The following is a 23,011-nucleotide window of genomic DNA, read 5'->3' as shown; positions in this document are numbered from 1 at the left end:
ATGTTCTATTGTCACTTCTTATTTTAGCCTAACATAAGTATAAAAAAAGGCTATTTAATTTTGCCCTTAATGATGATGTGATAGAGTCATTTGTTTATTACTTAGCTAACTATGGCCAGATGGCAATGAAGAAGAGTGCATAGGACTTATGAAAATGTCCGCATGGCTTACTTGACATTTCTCTATTCGTAAAACTTTGTGGGTTTTTTTTTTTTTTTTTTGCTGCATAAAGCCAATAATTAGCCTCTCCAGACATTTTAGGTATAATTCTGGGTATATTGAGAAGGTCGGCATTTGAAGAACAAAATTAATGATTTGGGGCATGTAAACACAATTATTCTGAAATATGTAAGGGCGCATAATTGGTGACAGTCTTGTATACAAATAAAGTGTTTTAAAATCAGTCGATAAAGATACTGGAAGCCAATTATGTGTGGTTAAAAGTGGTGTCAAAAGCAGCACTCAGATCAACAAGAATTAATTACCTTTACTTACATCAGCATCCAGTCTTAAGTCATTTATTACTATAACTAATGCAGGTTCAGTGCAATGATTCACTCTTAAACCAGACTGATACTGTAGAATCAAATCATTATTTAATCCTATAAAATGTCAGATTGAAAATAAAATTGTCAGACACTGAACAGTGAAGCATGTTTTTCTTAAACAGCTTCATTTTTCAAAGCACACTGGGTATTATCGAGAAGTTTACTATTCCTAGTAAACTGTTAATTAAACAAAGACTTCTTTAAAACAAATTGTTAGGACTAGATCACCAACATGTTTTGGGGTATAGGAGTAAAACCCATTCAGACATGGAAAGGACATGCAAAGTCCATGTTGGATTTAGAAGTTAGGAGTCTGGATATGTAAGGCAGAAATGCTAATCAATACACCTTCATGCTGCTTTGCTATGTGCATGAATTTATATAAAACACGCTGCAACTGAATGACCCTTGACTGAAGTGCGTCCTTTTCCTCACAAACATAATAGCCATGGTCCCCAGACAGAGACCCAAAGTGTCAGGCACTTACAAAAACACTTTGGAATGCACTATTGCCACATTCTAACGGAACTTGGCTGCTTCGCAGGAGATCTGTTTACAATTATTGTGATGTTCATCTTGCTACAATTAAACATATTTTACCTAAGGCTGCTTCAATTATAAACAGAAATAGGAAGAACAGATTGCATTTTTAACAGCCTATTAGATTTTGCAACCCTATCAGATTACATTTTTAATATAGCTTATTTGATTTAGAAAAGCTGTTTCAAAACATAAAAATACTTTGTTTTTTTCCTCTAAATTTAATGTGACTTTCAAACTGAGTATTCAGGAAATATAGTTTCTGATTTCTAAATGTAGTTTTTTCACTTACCATCTTTTTCTGTTCCTATCATAAAGACTTGTTAGAACTACTGAGGTTAGAAGTGGAGGAACCATGGTGTGATTTAGGTGTTGTCTAAATCCTCCATTCAGTTATTTTTTGAAGGCACTAACTCTTAATAAACAGATGGCTGGTGACTGTCACTGAAGTAATGGATACATGACAGAAACCAAACCTAGGCAAGTCATTCAGGGCACACAGACGGGGTCAATTTACAGTTGTAGACATGTAACCTAGGTCACATCTTTAAGACATGGCCAAGAAAGCCCACAAAGACACTGGGAGAAACAGCCACATCTACACTGACAGTGACCAGGGGACTCATGCATAACGCCGTGCATAGAATTCACACTAAAACATGGCGTACGGACAAAAGCAGAAATGTTCATACGCACGAAAAAATCCAGATGCATAAATCTGTGCTTTCACCAACTTTCACCTTCTTCCGCTAAATAAATTCCGGTCAGCATGAAAAGTAATGCACGTGCATGTGCCTACTGCCACAATCGTCATCATATGTAAATACGCGCTAAAGTGGCTCAGGTTGTGCAATATTATAACTGTATCACAAGTTTACAGTGAGGTAATTGTACTAATAAGTACAAACATTTCTACAAGGAGCATTTGATGGACTGATTGAGTGTGTTTATTGTTCTTGAGATGAAACTGTTTATGAACCACGAGGTCAGTACAGGAAAGGCTCTGAAGCGTTTGCCGTATGAGAGCAGTTCAATAGACAGCATGGCTGAGGCAGCGTGTGCTAGATGCTGTATACCGATAATTCTCTTTCCGATCAGCTGCTGTAGAGCTGTGATTCCACACTCAGATACAGTGATATAAATACTCTGAGTGGTGCAGTGAGAGTAATATGGAAAAAGATGATCCACTGTGGCAACCCCTAATGGGAGCAGCCAAAACAAGAAGAAGGTGCAGTTAGAGTAACAACGCTAAAGCAGCTATGGTATTTGGAATAGTTTCGCCATTATATTGTTACAGGTTAATTGCAATCAGATGCCTTAAACTAATAAACAATATGTGGTTAATTTCAGTGTATAAGATAAAGCTGTGTCAGGGATGTGGATCTAAAAAAGAAAGGGAAACCACACTGGAACGAACAAAAGCACTGCTTTGACGCTGGGGCAAGCCAGTTTGCAAAACCAAGCGGAGAACTTGCGTACACCAAGCATTTAGCTGGCGTGAAACTGTGCATGGCTTTACGCTGTTTAGGTTTTATACATTGCGATTTGAGCGTGGAAACGGGTGTACGCAACATTTTTGTGCATACGCATCGTTTATACATAAGGCCGCAGGTGTCCAGAGATGTGAGGCTGCCATACTTGCCACGGTCACTCCACAACATGGATATTTAATTTCTTTGTGACACAAATTAAAAAGAATGCTTTGATTTAGGCTGCATTTAAGACTTAGAGTAACCCCATGACATTTTTACTTAAAGGAAGCCAGAGGCTCATCGCCTTGATAACCAGTGTGACTGAAAGTTAAAACATGTGCTTTGTATGATTTTAAGTAGTTTTTGTTAAAATTCTTTTGAATAAGTGGCAGAATGAGACTCAGTTCAAGGTACTTAATGCAAACCTTCAGTGAATCATAACACTGAAAAGTTATTACCCATCACTGATAATCTCCAAACTTCTCTTCCTTCAGGTGGATCTGAATTACAGGACAGCGCCTTTGGATATTTCATCACAGCGTGCGTGGTGATCATTATTGCCATTTTTTCTTATGTCGCCCTTCCCAAAATGGTAAGAATGAAATATTATTCTGTATCTATTGAGGCAAAAATGACAGAAATGTATTCAATGCATTAGCAGTTATTGAAACCAAAGAACTGTGTTGGGTACTCAAAATTATAGCATTGCATACCCTGATTATTAGCACTTGTATGAAGTCAAGTTCGGGAGCTCTGCACTGGTACAGCGCGTTGCCGCACCCACCACATGATGAAACAGCTCGGGATCCCGGTTGGCCACCCCCCAGGCAGACACGCGGTCCAGTCCCACCCTCCAGAAATGACCCTCTATTTGCCACAGCCAGGTGTTACGTAGGTGACCTCTTGCCCTGGTCCAGCCACTTGGGTCCCCAACAATGAGGATCCTATGAGCTGGATCACCCTCTGGGAATTGCGCCACATAGCTGTAGTGCCGTAACTGACACTCCCTCACAATGCAGGTAATGTGCCTCATTTGGGACTCCATGAGCAACCACTCATTCGACACAAAGTCGAACCAACGGTACCCAAGGATTTTCCAGAGAGACACAACCATACAGCAATACAGGAAACACCAGGACTCTAAAAACTTGGACCTTCGTCCTTTTGCGTAGATATCGGGCGCGCCACACACCTCTTTCCAGCGACCTCATGACCCCCCATGCTCCCCCAATCTGTCTACTGACTTCATAGGAAGAGTCACCAGAGACATGAATGTCACTGCCAAGGTGTATGTATGTACGAACGATAAAAAAAAACGAAATTGTCCTAAACTGTAAAAAGGACTCTCTTTCTTCCACTAGCATGTTAATCCTGTAGCAAGCAATGACATCTTAAATAAAATTACAGTGCTGTGTTAATGATGCATGTACTCCAGTTTCCTCTTGAAATATGATAGATAACTCAAAAGGTAAAATTTCACCATGGTGCTTATGTACAAGCATAAAGTGAAAATATTTCAATTAGAAAAAGTAATCTTTGCTTCTGGTAATAACTGTTATGTTTCTATAACTACTTCAGTTTTTCCCCCATTCTATATCTAAGACACAATTACCCACTTATGTTGTAAAGTCCAGCTCATAAGGGTCCAAGAGGTGGCATTTTATGCATTTTTAGATGAGGGTGGGTAAAGGAATATATTCGAGGATTTCCCCAAGGGCCTGAAGATTCCATACATTGATGCCTCCTTTAGTTAAGGCTCTCAGTTTCACTATGTCTTCATCAGTCACTCTTTGCAGGCTCTTTTTTATCTCTTGTACGGGAAAAAGATCAAAGCGGGTCTATATAAAATGCAGACAATGTCTGTCTCCGTGACATGCTCCCAAGATCAAAGTGTCAACCTAGCTTTTAATTCAGAAGTTATAATCTGCTAGATTTACTTGTTTTGTAGCCTTCAGAATATTTCCACAGTTTCCTAAGTTTTACTTTGGGCATTTTAACCTTGAGGTATAGTTAATTGAAATGTCTTAAAAACATCTTGAATATCACTAACATTCTATAGAATATAATTAAGTATGATACAGCCTAATGCTAAAATATTTATGTATAAAAACAAATGTCAGTACAGTATAATTTAAACTGATTTAGATAGATAGATAGATAGATAGATAGATAGATAGATAGATAGATAGATAGATAGATAGATAGATAGATAGATAGATAGATACTTTATTAATCCCAAGGGGAAATTCACATTTAAGCACTGATTCCTAATGGATTCAGCATTGAGTATGATTTCAAAGCCCTGATTATTCACGTGGGGTTTGCATTTTATGCCCATATCTGTGTGGGTTTTTCTTCCACATCCCCTTTGATGTGCATGTTAGATTAATTGGCAATTTCAAATTGACCCTTTTTTTAAAAGTAAGCGTGGGTAGAAAGGCCTTTTTCTGCAGAATGTGCCCCATGTGACCCAGAATTGGGTTAAGTGGGTATGAGATGATTATTTAATGTTACTGTCATTGTATTTCACTATACAATGAAATGTTTGTGAATGTTGTTAATTGATTGAGTGCCCAGTCCAGACATAGTCCTTTGTGGCCCTGGACAAGATTAAGTGAGTATGATAATAGATAGATTGATGGAATTTTCTTAATTTACAGTATAAATAACTTTATTATTGTTTTATTTCTGTCCCAGACCAATGAAAGTCTGTGAAGTATTTTTAGCTTACAAAATAAATGCCAATGACGAATATTGTAAGTTCCTCCAGAAAGGCACTTTCTACGGTGTATTCGCAGGATTCTAATGGGAGCTTCACTGTATCTAATTGCACATTCACTGATAACCATTGCATGGTTGAGCCACCAACACATAATACATTAACATAAAAATTTCTATTCATATATTTACAACGAATCATCAAAAAAACAAAATGAATATTACAACTGTACTAACCTCTATCACAGCACCAAATTTGGATATCTGTACCTAAAACCCTTATGTTTCACCATTAGTTGGATCTCAGGTTTACTGCACAGGTGCCTGGTTTACTTTTCTCGACTTCTAGAAAGGCAGTAGCTACTTACTGCATAGTTTTTCATAGACCTAAAGAAAGGAGACGTGGATATGCTCCACGTCCTTTAAACTCACATGAATAATCCAGTAGCTGTTCATTCATTAGGGGTGGATAAAAACTTCAGATTGTCATATTAGTTTCCTTTAGGCATTCTTTTTTTCAAAATTAATTGGGAAGAGGGCTTTCTGTCATATGACTTTAATTAAATTGTATTTTGAAGTTGGAGGGCTGTAGAAAGTAGTTATAAGGGTTAGTCTAAGACAGAGTTTCCCAAACTCGGTCCTGGGAAACCCCTGTGGCTGCAGGCTTTTGTTCCAACCAGCTTCTGTTTTTAATTGAACTCCTGGGCTAATTAAGTGATGTGTTATTTCCCAAGTTCTGTGTTTAGGGAACAATATAGAAATTAGAAAACTAAGTTTGCTAAAAAAAAAAAAAAAAATTAAAATGTACCAAGCAGTTATATAGGAATAATGTATTTTTTTTCTTTTTAACAGTATTTTCATCTTGATTTTCATTCTACTTTTCTATGTCTTCTAATTGTTTAATTAATCCATTATCTACTCATTAGTGGGTCTGACTCTAAAGTAGTTGCAGCCTTTGATTATTCAGTGTTGTTCGCCTGGGTGTCTGCTCTGCTCGTTTTAAATTGTCATTATTAAGATACAACGAAGGGGGAAAAACTGCACAGAAAATGGGCAAAATATAATGAAATCAACAAAAGAGAGTTAAGCATTTAAATCTATAGCAAAATCAGAAATATTTCTAAATGTCTTATAAATGTAAAAATCATGCTGCTATGTTATTCTGAATGTTGAATAAAAGAAAAAAAAATACCAGCTAATTAAATGAGATCGGTGCTATCAGGTGTTGTCACTGATTAGGAATCCGGTTGGAACAAAAACCTGCAGCCACAGGGGGTCCCTAGGACAGAGTTTGGGAAACACTGCTCTAAGAACATCAGTCCAATATAAGATTTCTTCACTTCTAACGTGAAGTATCTAAAGCAGTGGTTCCCAACCTTTTTTTTGGCCATGCCCCACCTAGGCCCCTGTAAAATCATACATATGTTACAGGCCCCACTGTAACATATACCTTATTCTTATTATTACCTATTCAAAAAGTGAACTCCTACCTACGTGGAGGTAATGTCATTAATTTGGTCTAAATAAGCTTCCAAAGAACATGGAAACAAAAGAGGGAAAGGATAGCTGAAGTACTGACAAAGAAATCACTAAGAAATTGTTAAAAAAAATAATATAATATGAAATATTATGAAAATCCAGTTTTGAAAACATATAATAAGAGACGTGATATTCATAAATATAAATAACTTTAATGACAGCTTTTTCTGTAATATTTTGATCATTTCATATTGCAAAATTGTATAATCATTGTTACAATTCATATTATTTTAATGGTAAAAATGATTTCTAAGTAGAAAGACCCAAGCCAGTGGTAAAATCATAAATTAAAGAGTTCTTCACCATCCCATCCCTTCTATTTTTATATAAATATATAAATGTCTCTGTAAAAAATAAAAATTATTTGTTTATTTTTTTCTGTCATTTTTAACAGTGAATTTCTGTTTTTTCATTTTATAAATTGTTTAATGTGCCTAAATTCTCAAATTGGCCCCATGGTGGGGTGTGCGCCCCACGTTGGGAATCACCAATCTAAAGTCTTTCTCAACAGTGCTGGCGCAAGGTGGGATTAACTCTAAACAGTGTGCTTGTTCATTTCTTTCCCTTTTCACATGCACACTCACAATCGTAGAGTCACCAGTTAACATAACCTGCACACAGTTTTTGGATATGGAAGGGAAACAGCAGTAACCCAGAAAGACACAGGGAAATACTCTGCACAGATAGCACCACACTCTAGAACTCAGAACTCACGGTGTTGTGAAGGAGCGTCAGTTATAAATGTGTTACTCTTCTGCCCATAAAGTATCCCACCCAAGCATTTTCTTCTATGAAGAAACATCCACCCATCCATCCATTATCCAACCCGCTATATCCTAACTACAGGGTCATGGGGTCTGCTGGAGCCAATCCCAGCCAACACAGGGCACAAGGCAGGAAACAAACCCCGGGCAGGATGCCAGCCCACCGCAGTCTATGAAGAAACAAGAAAAATATTCCAATTATTTAGTCTGGAAACTCTTGATCAAAACTGACTGAATGCGAGAAACAAGCATAAACAACAGTAGTGATTAACCTGTGTGCATGAGCAAAGTTAATAGACATACAGAGGGAGTAATGAGAGCTAAAATCGCAGGATGAAAAACAACAGAAGAAGAATTCATGAGGTCACAGCCCAGCTCTGATGTTTTGTAACCTCATAGCCTATCAGAGTTTTTAGGTACTAATTATGTTAAACACTTTCTGTGTATCCACCTATGCTTGGTTGTATATGTTATGGTATTTTGATTAAAACATTTTGTTAATATCTACTTTTTTTAACCAGGGCATTTCTGTAATTATTGTAGGAATTTTGTCAGTATTATGCAAATAAAGACAACAGTCCCTCAGGTGCCAATAGTGATATGGACAACAGGCTGGATCTACTAAAGAAAGGTGAGCATAAATCAGTAAAGCAGTTGTTTGCTTTGCTTGGCATCATTCTGCATTACTTAGCAGGCCTTTTGCTATCAAGCACCCTGCACATGTGCTCAGTTACTCATTAGTGGCTATTATAAATATTTTTCTTCCGTCTTTAAATATCATTAATCATCAATAAGCATTAAGGACATAAAGAGACCTAACATGTTAGCAAAATGTTTACACAATAAATTAATAAATTAATCTAATATGTTTCCAGACATGGTTTTTCACCTAGTGCTATTCAGATTTAACCAAAGATTAGACAAATGGTCAATTAGCCCCAGCCAAATTTAGCCGGAATCTTGCTGAGTACAAACAGTTATATTTTCCTCTTTGTAGATTGTATTTTTTTATATTTTTAGACAATACCAATGGGATTGAGAAAAACATACCAGAAGAACACAACACACCAACTGTTTCAGTATTTGCAATTTTTAAAAAGGTAAGAATCACACCCTACTCCAGGGAAAATATGAATCAGTACTAGTGGAATTTAATGATATTTAATGCTGTTATTAAAATTGAAAAAAATCATTGCATTAATTAAACATGTAAGGAGAGTTATCCTCAGATTTCTTGCAGTAGTTAATTTCAGAATTTTGTGGCTTGCACCATGAACTTTGCCGAACTCTGCAGAATCTATTGAAGTCAATAGGGAAGGTGAAATTAAACTAGTTTTGAGCAGATTATAATGGTGCAATGTGTCCCAAAGAGCTAAGGAAAAATCTGCCAACTATCTGGACCAATTGTTGAGGCCAGAAATGTTGTCTGAGCTGTAATGCAGAAGTGCTAACCACTACACCACTATACCTCAAACAAAAATAGACACATATGGGATGATAATCGCAAACACGCTACAACAAATGGTTACAAACTGTCCGTAAATAAAAAATATATATATCATTGTGCTCACAGAGTTCCAGTTTGAAACACACATTAGCTGTGCAGCAAAACAGCAGTATGGGACAGGCTCATTCCATTGCTTGAAGTTGCAGCTCCAGGCTAAGCTGGAAAGTCTTTTTTTTTGTCTGTGAAGTACTTTTCCCTTACATCAAAATAGTAATAAATCTTTCATTACTAGTGTCTCATGTATTTTCTGACTCGGAGAGAGAGGGGGAGCGCGAGGGCTCCTTTAAGGCTTATTTTGACTCAAAGCTGTTGCACATAGCTAATTATGCATGTATAATTATTCACGGGGTGTTGCACGAGAGACTGAGTGAGCACACAGGGTCTATGTTAAATATCCAGTAGCAGTACTCATAATATTCTCATTATTGTCAGTTAATGTACCCCTTAATTGAAAATGCTACAAGTTTTTTGTATTATTTTTTTAATGCATGTAGGGTGCAACTGGATTGGGTCATGACATCAGGCATGCATGAAACAGATCGGCAGCAGTCTTATAGTATGGATGTGTAAAAGTTCTGTGCTTGGCTTATACAGCTCTGTCATGTTACACTGGCCTCACAAAGCACCATGAGGCACTGGCAAAAAACGTTTTTCTAAACCAGCCACATGGCAAATTTCCAGTGAAAAAGGTCATTGGCAAGCACAGCATATTTGCATTTAAAAACGCTTTGGTGAACTTCATCAGTCAACAAGGTGGTGAATTTTACACTCTTAACAAAAACGGTACTTATTTTATAACATATTTTTAAGTTAAGTTTTCAGTGAAGATGAAGCCCAAATGTCATCTACTGTGTGCTGGTAGAAAAGTTGCCACAAATTTTCATTGCAGGAAGAAACTTTAGTATTTTTAAGTTACATTTGCTTGTTTGGTTGACACCTTTATCCAAGGCAACTTACAACATTTGAGATACAATTGCTTAAGTTTCTTTTTCTTTTTTTCTTTTTCCAATTAGAGCACAACCAGGTGAAGTGCTTGCTCATAGTCACACAGTGTCAATAGCAGCATTTAAACATACTGTCTCAAGGTTTGAAGTCCTAAACCTTTACCACTACACCACACTGCCTACCATTCATTCTTAAATGTCCCAAGGTATACTGTTTTCACAAGCTTACTGTCTGAGCCCATCACACCCACAATTGTTCTTTTCATTCTTTCAGTAACCCTTCAGCTTCTTTCCAATAAAGAAGAGTATACTCATGTACACATTTCAATTCTTTCATTAAAGGATAAATTCAATATTCTTCAAGTCAAAGTTATTTCTTGACAAATATGGTATATATGGGTATGCCACATTAAATTATGATTTAAAGTTAAGCTCTTTCTATAAATTTTAAAAAATATCTTGCTCACAGAGTACTTTGAGAGGCTGATGAATGAAGAGAATGAGAGAGAGAAGGTTGGATGATGTGGAGATTGTGAATCAGGAAGTGCAACGGATTAGCAAGGAGGAAGTAAGGACAGCTATGAAGAGGATGAAAAATGGAAAGGCCGTTTGTCCAGATGACATACCTGTGGAAGCATGGAGGTGTTTAGGAGAGATGGCAGTGGAGTTTTTAACCAGATTGTCTAATGCAATCTTGGAAAGTGAATGGATGCCTTAGGAGTGGATAAGAAGTGTACTGGTACCAATTTTTTAAGAATAAGGGGGATGTGCAGAGCTGTAGTATTTACAGGGGGATAAAACTGATGAGCCACAACATGAAGTTATGGGAAAGAGTAGTAGAAGCTAGGTTAAGAGGTGAGGTGATGATTAGTGAGCAGCAGTATGGTTTCATGGCAGGAAAGAGCACCATAGATGCGATGTTTGCCCTGAGGGTATTGATGGAGAAGTATAGAGAAGGACAAAAGTAGATACATTGTATCTTTATGGACTTAGAGAAAGCATATGACAGGGTGACAGGAGAGGAGTTGTAGTATTGTATGAGGAAGTCAGGAATGGCAGAGAAGTAGATAGATAGATGGATAGATAGATACTGTATTAATCCCAAGGGGAAATTCACATATTCCAGCAGCAGCATACTGATAGAAAAAACAATATTAAATTAAAGAGTAATAAAAATGTAAGTAAAAACAGACAACAACTTTGAATAATGTTAACATTTACCACCCCCCCAAACCCCGGGTGGAATTGAAGAGTCGCATAGTTTGGGGGAGGAACAATCTCCTCAGTCTGTCAGTGGAGCAGGACAGTGGCAGCAGTCTGTCGCTGAAGCTGCTCCTCTGTCTGGAGATGATACTGTTTAGTGGATGCAGTGGATTCTCCATAATTGATAGGAGCCTGCTGAGCGCCCGTCGCTCCGCCACAGATGTCAAACTGTCCAGCTCCATGCCTACAATAGAGCCTGCCTTCCTCACCAGTTTGTCCAGGCGTGAGGCGTCCTTCTTTTTTATGCTGCCTCCCCAGCACACCACTGCGTAGAAGAGGGCACTCGCCACAACCGTCTGATAGAACATCTGCAGCATCTTGTTGCAGATGTTCAAGGACGCCAGTCTTCTAAGGAAGTATAGCCGGTTCTGTCCTTTCTTACACAGAGAATCAGTATTGGCAGTCCAGTCCAATTTATCATCCAGCTGCACTCCCAGGTATTTATAGGTCTGTACCCTCTGCACACAGTCACCTCTGATGATCACGGGGTCCATGAGGGGTCTGGGCCTCCTAAAATCCACCACCAGCTCCTTGGTTTTGCTGGTGTTCAGGTGTATGTGGTTTGAGTCGCACCATTTAACAAAGTCCTTGATGAGGTTCCTATACTCCTCCTCCTGCCCTCTCCTAATGCAGCCCACAATAGCAGTGTCATCAGCGAACTTTTGCACGTGGCAGGAGTCCGAGTTGTATTGGAAGTCCGATGTATATAGGCTGAACAGGACCGGAGAAAGTACAGTCCCCTGCAGCGTTCCTGTGTTGCTGACCACAATGTCAGACCTGCAGTTCCCGAAACGCACGTACTGAGGTCTGTCTGTAAGATAGTCCACGATCCATGCCAGTAGGTATGAATCTACTCCCATCTCTGTCAGCTTGTCCCTAAGGAGTAGAGGTTGGATGGTGTTGAAGGCGCTAGAGAAGTCTAGAAACATAATTCTTATAGCACCACTGCCTCTGTCCAAGTGGGAGAGTGATCAGTGTAGCATATAGATGATGCTATATATATAATGGTATAGAGTATGTAAGAGTAGTACAGGATATGTATGAGGGAAGTGTGACAGTGGTGAGGTCTGTGGTAGGAGTGATGGATTCATTCAAGATGGAGGTGGGATTACATCAAGGATTAGCTCCGAGCCCTTTGTTATTTGCAATGGTGATGGACATGTTGACAGATGAGATTAGACAGGATGTTTGCGGATGAAACTGTAATCTGTAGCGAGAGTAGGGAGCACCATTGTGGAGACCCAGGGGAGGTGGAGATATGCTCTAGAGAGGAGAGGAATGAAGGTCAATAGGAACAATACAGAATACATGTGTGTGAATGAGAGGGAGGTCAGAGGAGTGGTGAGGATGCAGGGAGTAGAATTGGCGAAGGTGGATGAGTTTAAATACTTGCGATCAACAGTATAGAGTAATGGGGAGTGTGGAAGAGACGTGAAGAAAAGTGTGTAGGCAGGGTGGAATGGGTGGAGAAGAGTGTCAGGAGTGATTTGTGACTGACGGGTACCAGCAAGTGTGAAAGGGAAGGTCTACAGGACGGTAGTGAGACCAGCTGTGTTATATGAGTTGGAGATGGTGGCACAGACCATAAAAAACAGGAGACAGCTGGAGGTGGCAGAGTTAAAGGTGTTAAGGTTTGCATTGGGTGTGACAAGGATGGACAGGTTTAGAAAAGAGTACATTAGAGGGTGGAAGCATGGTGGTTGGACGGTTGAGAGACTGTGGTATAATAGGCCCGCAGTTCAGAAAAAGTGGCCATTTTTAATAAATACATAATTAATTTGCCGGCTACTTCTCCTTGGGTGTGTGCACTCATGCAGTTGCGGGGAGTTGGTGGAGTAACTGGGGTGAGATGCACCTACACGTGAAGGTGTGGTCTTTCTCAATTGCTTCATCAGCTTCCTGCAGTGCGCAATTGGGACGCTGCACCCACGGAGCCTTATAATACATCACAAGAAAGGGGAAAATAAAGGAAAAGGCCAATCAGAAAGAGAGAAAAGAAAGAAGAAAGGAGGTTAAAAGATGGAGAGTGAGAGAAAAGGCAGGAGCGAGGGGGAGATCCGGTGCAATTGACTTTAAGAAAGGCAGAGAAGGCAGACTGCTGGGAGGAAGTCCCTCTGAGCGTGTGAATAGCGCTCGGGGGCTGATGGCCACTCCAGCTGTGTGACCTGGGAGTTGGAGTGGCCGAAGCACTGCTTAGTTGTAGCAACTTGCCGGAAAGAGGCAGCGTGGCTGCAGGGGAGTGAGAGGCTGAGAGAGGCATCCTGCGGGTGGTGCCATGGACCAAAGGGGCGTGAGCCTGGCAGCGGGAGTTGGAGGCTTCATGGGGTGCCCTGTTGGGAGCCACAGAGCGGCTACAGGGGCCAGAGCCTAGTAGCAGCGATGAAGGTGGGCTGAACTGCCTGGGTTAAGTTAAGGAGACGTTTGTTTTTAATAGAATGCACCAGGGCTCATGCTTTTAAGGACAGCCTCCTGCACTATGTTTTTGACTTCATTTTAATTGACTGTTTTTTTTATTGTTTTAATGTCCACATAAACACCTTCTTTTAATTGGATTATTTATTTAGGAACTTAGCACTGTACTTTTTGGACACTTGTTTTTTTAATAAAAGCATTGAGGATTGTTTCACCTTCCCTTTGCTTGGTATGTTTGTCCTTATCTGTTAGCTCAACCCAGTCATGACTATTGGCGGTGGTGGGTTGAAGAGGCTCCCGGTAGGTAGGTAGCATGGGGCCAATCAACACCGTCAAAGAGACAAAATCAGAAAGGCAAGATTGCGTTGGTTTGGACATGTGCAGAGGAGGGATGCTGGGTATATTGGGAGAAGGATGCTAAGGATAGAGCTGCCAGGGAAGAGGAGAAGAGGAAGGCCTAAGAGAAAGTTTATGGATGTGGTGAGAGAGGACATGTAGGTGATGGGTGTAACGGAACAAGATGCAGAGGGCAGAAAGATATGGAAAAAGGGAGCAGCCACAAGATGAAGAAAATCATCTTGTCCGCACTGCTGCTTTACACTGGGGGCAATGGAGCATGGAAGAAAAACTTAAAAATCTACCAAATGGTAGATATATTTCAAGCTGAGATAGATGCCAAGTACACATTGTAAAATAGTTTATACATGTCATTTTTGATCAAAAAACATCAATATTATGATATTCAGCCTTTTTAAAAAAGACCAGTTGTGTGCAATATCTCAGCACTTAGTCTTCCTGCACAACAACCTTTCACCCACCCAGTGGGTGGTTTTCATCTTGAAACACCAAGTCACAGTAAATTGTTTGTGCCACATAGTTGGTTTTGTTTTGATTTACTTCCATATTTATGTAAAAACTCACAGAAACAAATACAAAAAGTATCCTTACCACAAGAAAAATGGCTGGAATATGCATTCAAATGATTTTTTCAAGATCTGTTTTGTTGTCCCAATCATGCATTGGAAACACAGAAGATGCAGATCAATACTTGTCAACTGTCTTGGCTTGAAAAATGGATGTATTGTGAAGGTTTCTAAGCTTTTCATCCATGCCCCATTCCCTCCATTGTAAGGCCCCAGTGTGGGCAAGAGAGAGAGAGATGTAAGGAGTACATGCTGATACAGGGCATTACCACACCCACCACATGACAAACCAACTCAGGATCCCAGATTAGGACCCGACTGCAGCCATGAAACGGGTGGCACCTCAGAATGGAACCTATGCAAGGTTTTTTATGGTGGCTGGAGTGATGGGCAAGATATATTTTTTTTAATTTATAGAAAGTGCTTCATTTTAGAACACAATTTGGCTTGGCAAATGCATATATACCATGTTTGTGAAAAAATAATTTTGATTTGAAAAATCTGCGGTGGGTTGGCACCCTGCCCAGGACTGGTTCCCTGCCTTGTGCCCTGTGTTGGCTGGGATTGGCTCCAGCAGACCCCCGTGACCCTGTGTTCGGATTCAGCGGGTTGGAAAATGGATGGATGGATGGATTTGAAAAATACAGAACTTGTTCTTTAAATGACACCAGTACACTGTGAGGTAAAAAAAACCCACACCAGGCTAATTTAGGGTTGCCGGTTAACCTAAAGATACGTCATTGGGATATTTGAGTACCTGGAGAAAACCTGCTGGAACATAAATATATAGCTTCAGCAAGCCTTACTTACAATGACCCAACTCAAAATCAAACCCACACCCAGCTATAAGGTACTAATGCTATACTCTACGCCAGCATATTGCCCCAATATTTTACGTGATCATTTTTGATTTAAAAAAAAGAAAAATATACTGCAGGATTCACAACTAGAGTAATAAAGCCATTCTATCCAGGTGATGTCTGACGGAGCCACAGTTGCCGAAAACATTGTCCATACATTTTTTCAGGACTGAATTTTCTTTTTATCTATTTTTTCATTTGCAAATGCAATCTACATGAAAAATTACTAATTAAAAACAAAAACAAATCCTGAATTGACAGACAGACTTTGATTTTACTGATTTTCTTAGTTCTCTAAGTGTCAAAATGCAGTTAGCTAATGCTGTCTGTTTTTTGTTTTTTTCTTTTTTTCACAGATCTGGGTAATGGCCCTTTCAGTGTGTTTTGTGTTCACAGTTACTATTGGGGTTTTTCCTGCAGTCACAGTGGATGTCAAGTCCAGCAGTGAAGAAAATAGCACTTGGAGTACGTATGTCATCTATAATGACAAACATATTGCTAGTTTTACTCTGCGTTCTCTTTAGCATAGTTATAGCACATTGTCAGAACTACATAGTCCAATTCAGAGTTTCAGTTACCTGAGGTGCAAGGCAGAAAACAGCCTTAGGCAGGACTTCGATCCTTCACAAAGCCTGTCCTCACAAATACACATCCTCAATCTCCAATAAACCCAATTCACATTTTTTTGGGATTGTGGGATGAAAACTGAGCACATAGAGTAAAAGCCACACAGACATGGGAAGAATAAGCAGACTCCACATGGGCAACAACTGAATGCAGAGTTACAATCTAGGATGCTTTATCTATGCAGTCGCAGTGCTGATACTCTTTAGGTTTGAATAATTGAAACAAAAACAGCAAATATCAAAAAACTGTAAAACTGGAGGAAAACATAAAATTGTTTTCAATTCATCTTTTTTCAATACCCAGATCCTCCATGACAAATTAATTGACAGATGCAGTCTATTCCTGCAGCAATGGACACAAAACTAGAAACAGTTGTGGATAAGACATTTCTCCATTTTAAGCCTGACTATGTTACACCTACAGTACATTAACACTGTAAATAAACTAAAATGCAAGTCTATGTAATGAGGTCGGAAACCCAGCTACCCAGACACATTGCACATGGAGAGAATATGCACACTAAGAATAATAAGGAATCAAATGTAGAATCTGTGACACAATATCGACCACTGTGCTGTCCAAAAAAGAGATTTGGTTTTATTTTACACTTTTGCAAAGTGAACACCATTCCAATGTATGTTAGGAACTAATTGTAATAAAATTATAAACATATTCAGAAATACAGCAATATGTGCAGTATTATGATTTAAAGACAATAAAATTACAGAACAGGGTCTATTAATATTATTATTATTATTAATACTATTGAGTATTCATTTTGTTGTTTTTTTAGTTATACACAATATGAGTGCTAATTTTGTTACTACATTTATTGCAGTATATCACTGATAATGAAAATATAGCTTCTAGATTTTTTTTTTTCCGCTTATTTATTATAAAGATATCCCTTTACTCAGTTTATCGCAGGGTCACAGAGAGTCAGCAGGTACCAGCACTGAATGGGACACCAGTGAAAAAAGCCAGGCATACACACTCATGGAAGCTAACATAGTGTCCCTCAATAATTTTGGAGGACAGCAAAGTACATACAGAAAAACCACAAAAAGCACACAGAGGATGTGCAGTGTCCTCCTAGGCAAGTGAGAAGACTGGGCATGAAATCTGGGTCCCTGGAGTTTTAAATTATTCTATGGTAAACTGATACCCTGTCCAGGGTTTGTTCTCTCCCTGAGACAATAGTGCCAGGACAGGAATAAGCACTTCATGACCATGAACAGAATTAGCAGTTCAGAAAATGAGTGGATGGATATTACTTAAAGGAATACTTCATGCATAAAAGATATTTGTTATGTATTACATACCCCATGTAGTTTGTAGCGATGGCCAAAAAAAAACTTTTAATTTAATGTTTTCAAGTTTTTGATATAACAGGGTCTACGGTAACCAATGCTGGACAACAACAAAAACTATCAAAAAGTCCATGAAATAAATCTCAAGTTACTTGTGTCCCATAATGTAAATATGAAGTCATCTAGTCATATGCCCACAACATATCAAAGACATGTTTGTTTTTTTTTTAGAATAATGTTAAATAAATCACTTCAGTAATACACTCTCATTAAATTAAAATAAGACACGCTCAGATGAGCTTGAGCATGTGGATTATGCAACACGAGTATCATGAGATTTTTTCATTGACTTTTTGATGCTGTTTTCTGATGTCTAGCATTGGTCACCATAGATTTATACTGTAACAGAAACTTTTCTATCTTTGTTCTGAATGAAAATGTGTCTTTAAAAGTTTTTCCTGGATAAACTACATGGGGTAGGTAACATGTAAAAAAAAATTTTTGTATGGAGCATTCCTATTTCCTTTTGTTTGGTTTAAAATTTGTTAATTATTTTCTCATTTCCCAGGTAAATATTTCATCCCAGTTTCTTGCTTCCTGTTGTTCAACTTGTGTGACTGGGCTGGAAGAAGCCTCACTGCTTTCGTCTTGTGGGTAAGCAAGCATATCCTTCTTTATCAAAGTTAATTTTTCTAGTGTTGTGAGTTCCGTTTCTTGTGTTCACTCATTTGTTGAAACTACAGCAGGTCTGTATGGTGCTTAAAATCACTCTAACTTGCCTTCTTGTTTCAGTTTAATAAAAAGATAGTTAAGGCTAAAGAGGACTGATGTGGAAGACACCTGAACAAGGACTCCCGAATAGGCCTCACACCAATAGCAGTAGCAGTAGTTCTAAGGGCTCACTTAGGAGTCTAGTCAGGGCACATGGCCAGCAAACTAATGCATGATCCATAGGCAAACCTTGTCTGTTGAAGAAGTGTAAAAGCCTCTAGGGGGAGCTAGATAAACAGATTTGACTTTCTTTTTTAATTATTGTAAGCTTACAATTTATGTGACAATTTTTGACTACTTTTATACCTCACTTTATTTTATGGAGATTATCCTTTAATCATTGCATTTTGGCACTGGCCCAGTGATGCTTCTTGCATCTTCTCCACATCCACAAGATCTGATACTTCCTTCCTCCATAAGCCAATTCACTTTTTATTCGGGCTCTTCTTTAAGCTGCTCTGCTGCAGATGCTTGCTGGTAAGGCTACCAGCAAGTGCTGCTCAAACACTGCATTTCATCCAGAAAGTTGCTACCACACTGGCATAATGTGTTCCACTCTTCCCCCATGCTGCCTCTGCTTTGTAGTTTGAACTGCGTTCCTGTTGCTGCTAGGATCCTGTTTAAAAATCCTGTTTGAGACGACATGGCTTTGCCCCTAAATCCATTTTTGCCTGTGGTCTCTTTATATGTCTCTCAGGTTCAACTTCCCACTAAACATCTCTTTTTCCAGATAAGATATAAATAGATGCAGTGACCTTGTTCTTGCTGTATGTAACAAGCTTCCTATTACCATTCAGATTCTTTTAAAGAGTCTCCTCGGGTTAGTTGGTTGCCGCGGCTTTTTACTTTTCCACTCTCCTCTAAATTTCATTACCTTATTCTGACCTTATTGTTTGTGAACAAACTGTCCCTTGGTTATGGTGCTTGTTTATCATTTATTCCTAGGACAAATTATAGTACTAAGTTTCTGTACTCTACCAAAAAAATGTTTTATTGCCTGTAATATTGGTCCATCCTTCAAATTTAAATGTACATATGAACATACCGTATACAGTATACAAATGTATGTTAAATTTTTGAATATTTTTATGGCACATTGGTTAGCACTGCTGCCTTACAGCTCCAGAGTTTCAGTATTTACCAGTTTGGAATTTACATTTCCTCCCAGTGTTGCTGTAGATTATCCAGTTTCCTCTCATGCCCCAAAGACATTCAATTTAGTTTAACTGGCAATCCTTGACTGGCTTAGTATGCATAAGAATGCATGTGTGCCCTGTGATGAACCGGCACTAACTCTGGTCCCAACAACACTAAATTGGATTAAGTGGTTTAAACAGATAAAATATTTTTAATTCACATTGTTTTGTTTCAACAACTACATGGCGACATCAACTTCTCAACTGTGACTCCGGAACAACTCAGTACGCAAGCTATATTAAGCGTCACCAACGAAGACTCGCTACACCTTAATGAACAGGTACTGAAACTTATCCCTACCGACGAAGTAACTTTCACCAGCGTTGACTCCATCGTCACAGACGATCCCGCACATCAACTTTCATTCCCCAAAGAATTTCTTAGCAGTCTTGCTCCCACTGGCATGCCTCCACATAAACTCAAGCTTAAAATTGGTTCAATCGTCATGTTTCTCAGAAACCTCATGCCAGCAAGAAGTCTCTGTAAAGGCACTAGACTGACTGTTACCAGCATTCACCGCAATGTACTAGAGTGTAAAACAATCGCAGCTGCTACCTCACAAACTGTCCATATTCCCCGGATTTCCCTGACCCCATCAGATTCAAATTTGCCTTTTACGTTTACACGCAGACAATTTCCTGTAAGATTGGCCTTTGCAATGACAATTAATAAGGTGCAGGGACAAACTTTCAAAAAGATATGGCTGTATCTGCCAAAACCAGTTTTCATTTTTCAATTGTATGTTGCTCTCTCCAGAGTTCCATCTTTTCATTCACTCACAGTCGTATCCTCAAACCCACCCCATTTGGACAACTGTGTCTTTCAGAAAGTGTTCACCCATCAACAAATAATTACGTGGCGTATGCTACGCCGCAGGTTGGCTAGTCCTTTATATTTCTTAAAGAGACTGTTTATAGTACTTGCAATACCATTTGTAAGATGGTGGATCACTTTTCTTAAGCTTTTTTTTAACTTCAGGGCTATTTTTTATTTTTTTGCTAAACTACAGTATTTTAATGGTAGCTAAGGAGTGAGTCATAATCCCCAGTCACTCCATTATTTCCTGTGAGCATTTTCTTTCAGCTGGTGGCAGATCATCAGACACACCAACAGTAATTTACTCCAGTTTTCTTTCTAGGCACATCTTCTGTTAAAATCCATTTCAGCATTATTTTTTATTTTTTTTAAGTTTTCTTATTTTGAGATATGCTTTTTCGGTTTTCCAAATAGCAACAGCTTGATTTGACTGCAGATCTAAATTAAAAGTTAACATTCACTTGACCTTTAGATGAATGGATAATAAATGAAAAACAGCTGTTTGTGCTCTTGTGCTGTTTTATACGTTTAACTACATTGCACTAAATGTCCATACATCAGATTCACAGAAAATCTGCCAACACTTGACAGCTTTTGCCCATTAATAAAGGAAGAAAGTAGAAAGTGCATTGGAATTGTGCTTTAATGCCTACTGCATGGGAATGTCATTTGTCAATTTAGTGCTGTCAAGCAAACTGTCAAGGAACAGAGAAAATACAGCAATTATAGAAAAGCAGAAGTGAATCAACAGTTTTCTTTCAGGAGCCTATCCTCCTATTTTTTTAAATAACACTCACCTGAGGTGGAATTAGTGTCAACTTTTATGAGAATCTTCATTAGGTTATAGGGCACAGTTTGGCCTGTCATGGTGCATAAGTATGCTAACGGCAATTTACTGCATCCATACATTTTCTAAGCCGTATTCTTAAAGTTTTCAAAAGTTTCTCTGGTTTGGAAACCACTCTATTGCAGATCACACTCACCCACACTCCCACAACTAGAAACCATTTTACAGTATTGTACAGCACATGCTGAAGTCCATACCTGTCATATAAGATGATCATCATGTACCCAGCCATTTTGTTCCTGTAGACCCAATATTGTCAAACTTCTGATGTTTGAGGAAATGTATCAAAGGTGTCGTTCCAGATCAGTCATTCACCCGCAAGTAGTCCCATTTAAATTAATACTCAGACATTTTACGTAGAACTGCATGAAAAGGCATGAAACATCCTCCATTTGAAGAAAATCAGAGTCTTCTTTTGTCATTCACAAAATGTGTGCAAAATCGTTTGAAAAAAATCTGTCTTCATTTAAATTACATGTTATTAGAGGATATGAAATCACATATCTTCTTGGATACGGCCCTGCTTTATGATGTCAAAACTTGATTGGTTGAACGTACATGACTATTAGTGGAGTGAAAACTTTGATGTCATTCCAGGAACAACAGAAACCTAATGACATCAGATCAGTCTTTTATTCCTTGGTCAGAAGTAGCAGCCTAGTCAAAAGTACAAGTCAAGTCAAGTTGGGGAGCATGCACTGGTACAGCGCATTGTCGCACCCACTACACAATAAAACAACTCTGGATCTCGGTTTGGCAACCCCCAGGCAGACACATGGTCCAGTCCCACCCTTCGGAAATGACCCTCTATCTGCCGCAGCCAGGTGTTATGTGGGCAACCCCTTGGCCTGGTCCAGCCACTCGGGTCCCCAACAATGAGGATCCTACAAGCTGGATCACCCTGAGGGAAATGCTCCATATGACCGTAGTGCCGTAACTGATGCTCCCTCACAATGCAGGTAATGTGCCTCATTCGGGACTCCATGAGTAACCGCTCATTCGACACAAAGTCAAACCAATGGTACCCTAGGATTTTCCAGAGCGACACAGTACTGAAGGAGTCCAAGTACAATGCTGTGAAAATAGAATTGACACTTTGCTAATAGGGCAGCACGGTGGCGCAGTGGTAGCGCTGCTGCCTCGCAGTAAGGAGACCTGGGTTCACTTCCCGGGTCCTCCCTGCGTGGAGTTTGCATGTTCTCCCCGTGTCTGCGTTGGTTTCCTCCCACAGTCCAAAGACATGCAGGTTAGGTGCATTGGTGATCCTAAATTGTGCTTGCTGTGTGAGTGTGTGTGCCATGCGGTGGGATGGCACCCTGCCCTGGTTTGTTCCTGCCTTGCACCCTGTGTTGGCTGGGATTGGCTCTGGCAGACCCTGTGATCCTGTGTTAGGATATAGCGGGTTGGAAAATGACTGACTGACTTTTCTAATATCCTCCGATTTTACATAATGAATGGCCTCGGACCTTCAGACAAAATGCAATATTACATAAAGGAGTCCTGTCTGAACACACAGTACAATTTTAAATCCAATCATTACTTTCCTTATCCAAGGAACAAAGTTAACCAACATCCCTAACCCCCCATGGTTTCAATACTTTGTTGAAGCACTTTTAGCAGCAACAATCACAACTAAACATGTGTTATAATTTGATATCAGGCTTTCAGGTTGCTTTTGAAGAATATTAACCCACTCTTCTTTGTAGTGCTGCTTTAATTCAGACATATTGGTAGGTTTGTGACATGAACCACTTGTTTCTAGTCCTGCCACAGCATCTCTCTTGGGCGCAAGTCTGGGCTTTAACTAGGCCACTCCAAAACTTTTATTTTGTTTCTTTTGAGCTATTGAGATTGTCTGAATATAAAGTTAACAATATCTTGTTACTGTCTGATGAAATTCCACCAAACTAACAGAATTTCGTTTTCTTTTTTTAAAGAACTGTAGATTTGTAC

At 39.1% G+C, this 23,011-nt stretch overlaps 2 protein-coding genes across 9 annotated transcripts in view; both read left to right on the top strand.

The window, feature by feature from the left end:
- LOC114666113 (spectrin beta chain, non-erythrocytic 1) overlaps positions 1-23,011 on the top strand; it is a 521,913-nt gene that overhangs the window by 434,177 nt on the left and 64,725 nt on the right. The gene's annotated exons all lie outside the window — the stretch shown is intronic.
- slc29a1a (solute carrier family 29 member 1a) overlaps positions 1-23,011 on the top strand; it is a 198,321-nt gene that overhangs the window by 161,959 nt on the left and 13,351 nt on the right. For all 8 annotated transcript variants that reach the window (XM_051919215.1, XM_028820183.2, XM_028820189.2 and 5 more), the window contains 5 exons: positions 3,055-3,152; positions 8,125-8,212; positions 8,602-8,681; positions 15,847-15,955; positions 17,996-18,081. In XM_051919215.1, the coding sequence (XP_051775175.1) occupies positions 3,055-3,152; positions 8,125-8,212; positions 8,602-8,681; positions 15,847-15,955; positions 17,996-18,081 (461 nt within the window). The remainder of the gene's footprint in view (positions 1-3,054; positions 3,153-8,124; positions 8,213-8,601; positions 8,682-15,846; positions 15,956-17,995; positions 18,082-23,011) is intronic.

This window comes from Erpetoichthys calabaricus, chromosome 15 (genome assembly GCF_900747795.2).
Source record: "Erpetoichthys calabaricus chromosome 15, fErpCal1.3, whole genome shotgun sequence".
Classification (NCBI taxonomy): domain Eukaryota; kingdom Metazoa; phylum Chordata; class Cladistia; order Polypteriformes; family Polypteridae; genus Erpetoichthys; species Erpetoichthys calabaricus.
This window is presented reverse-complemented; position numbering and strand designations above follow the sequence as displayed.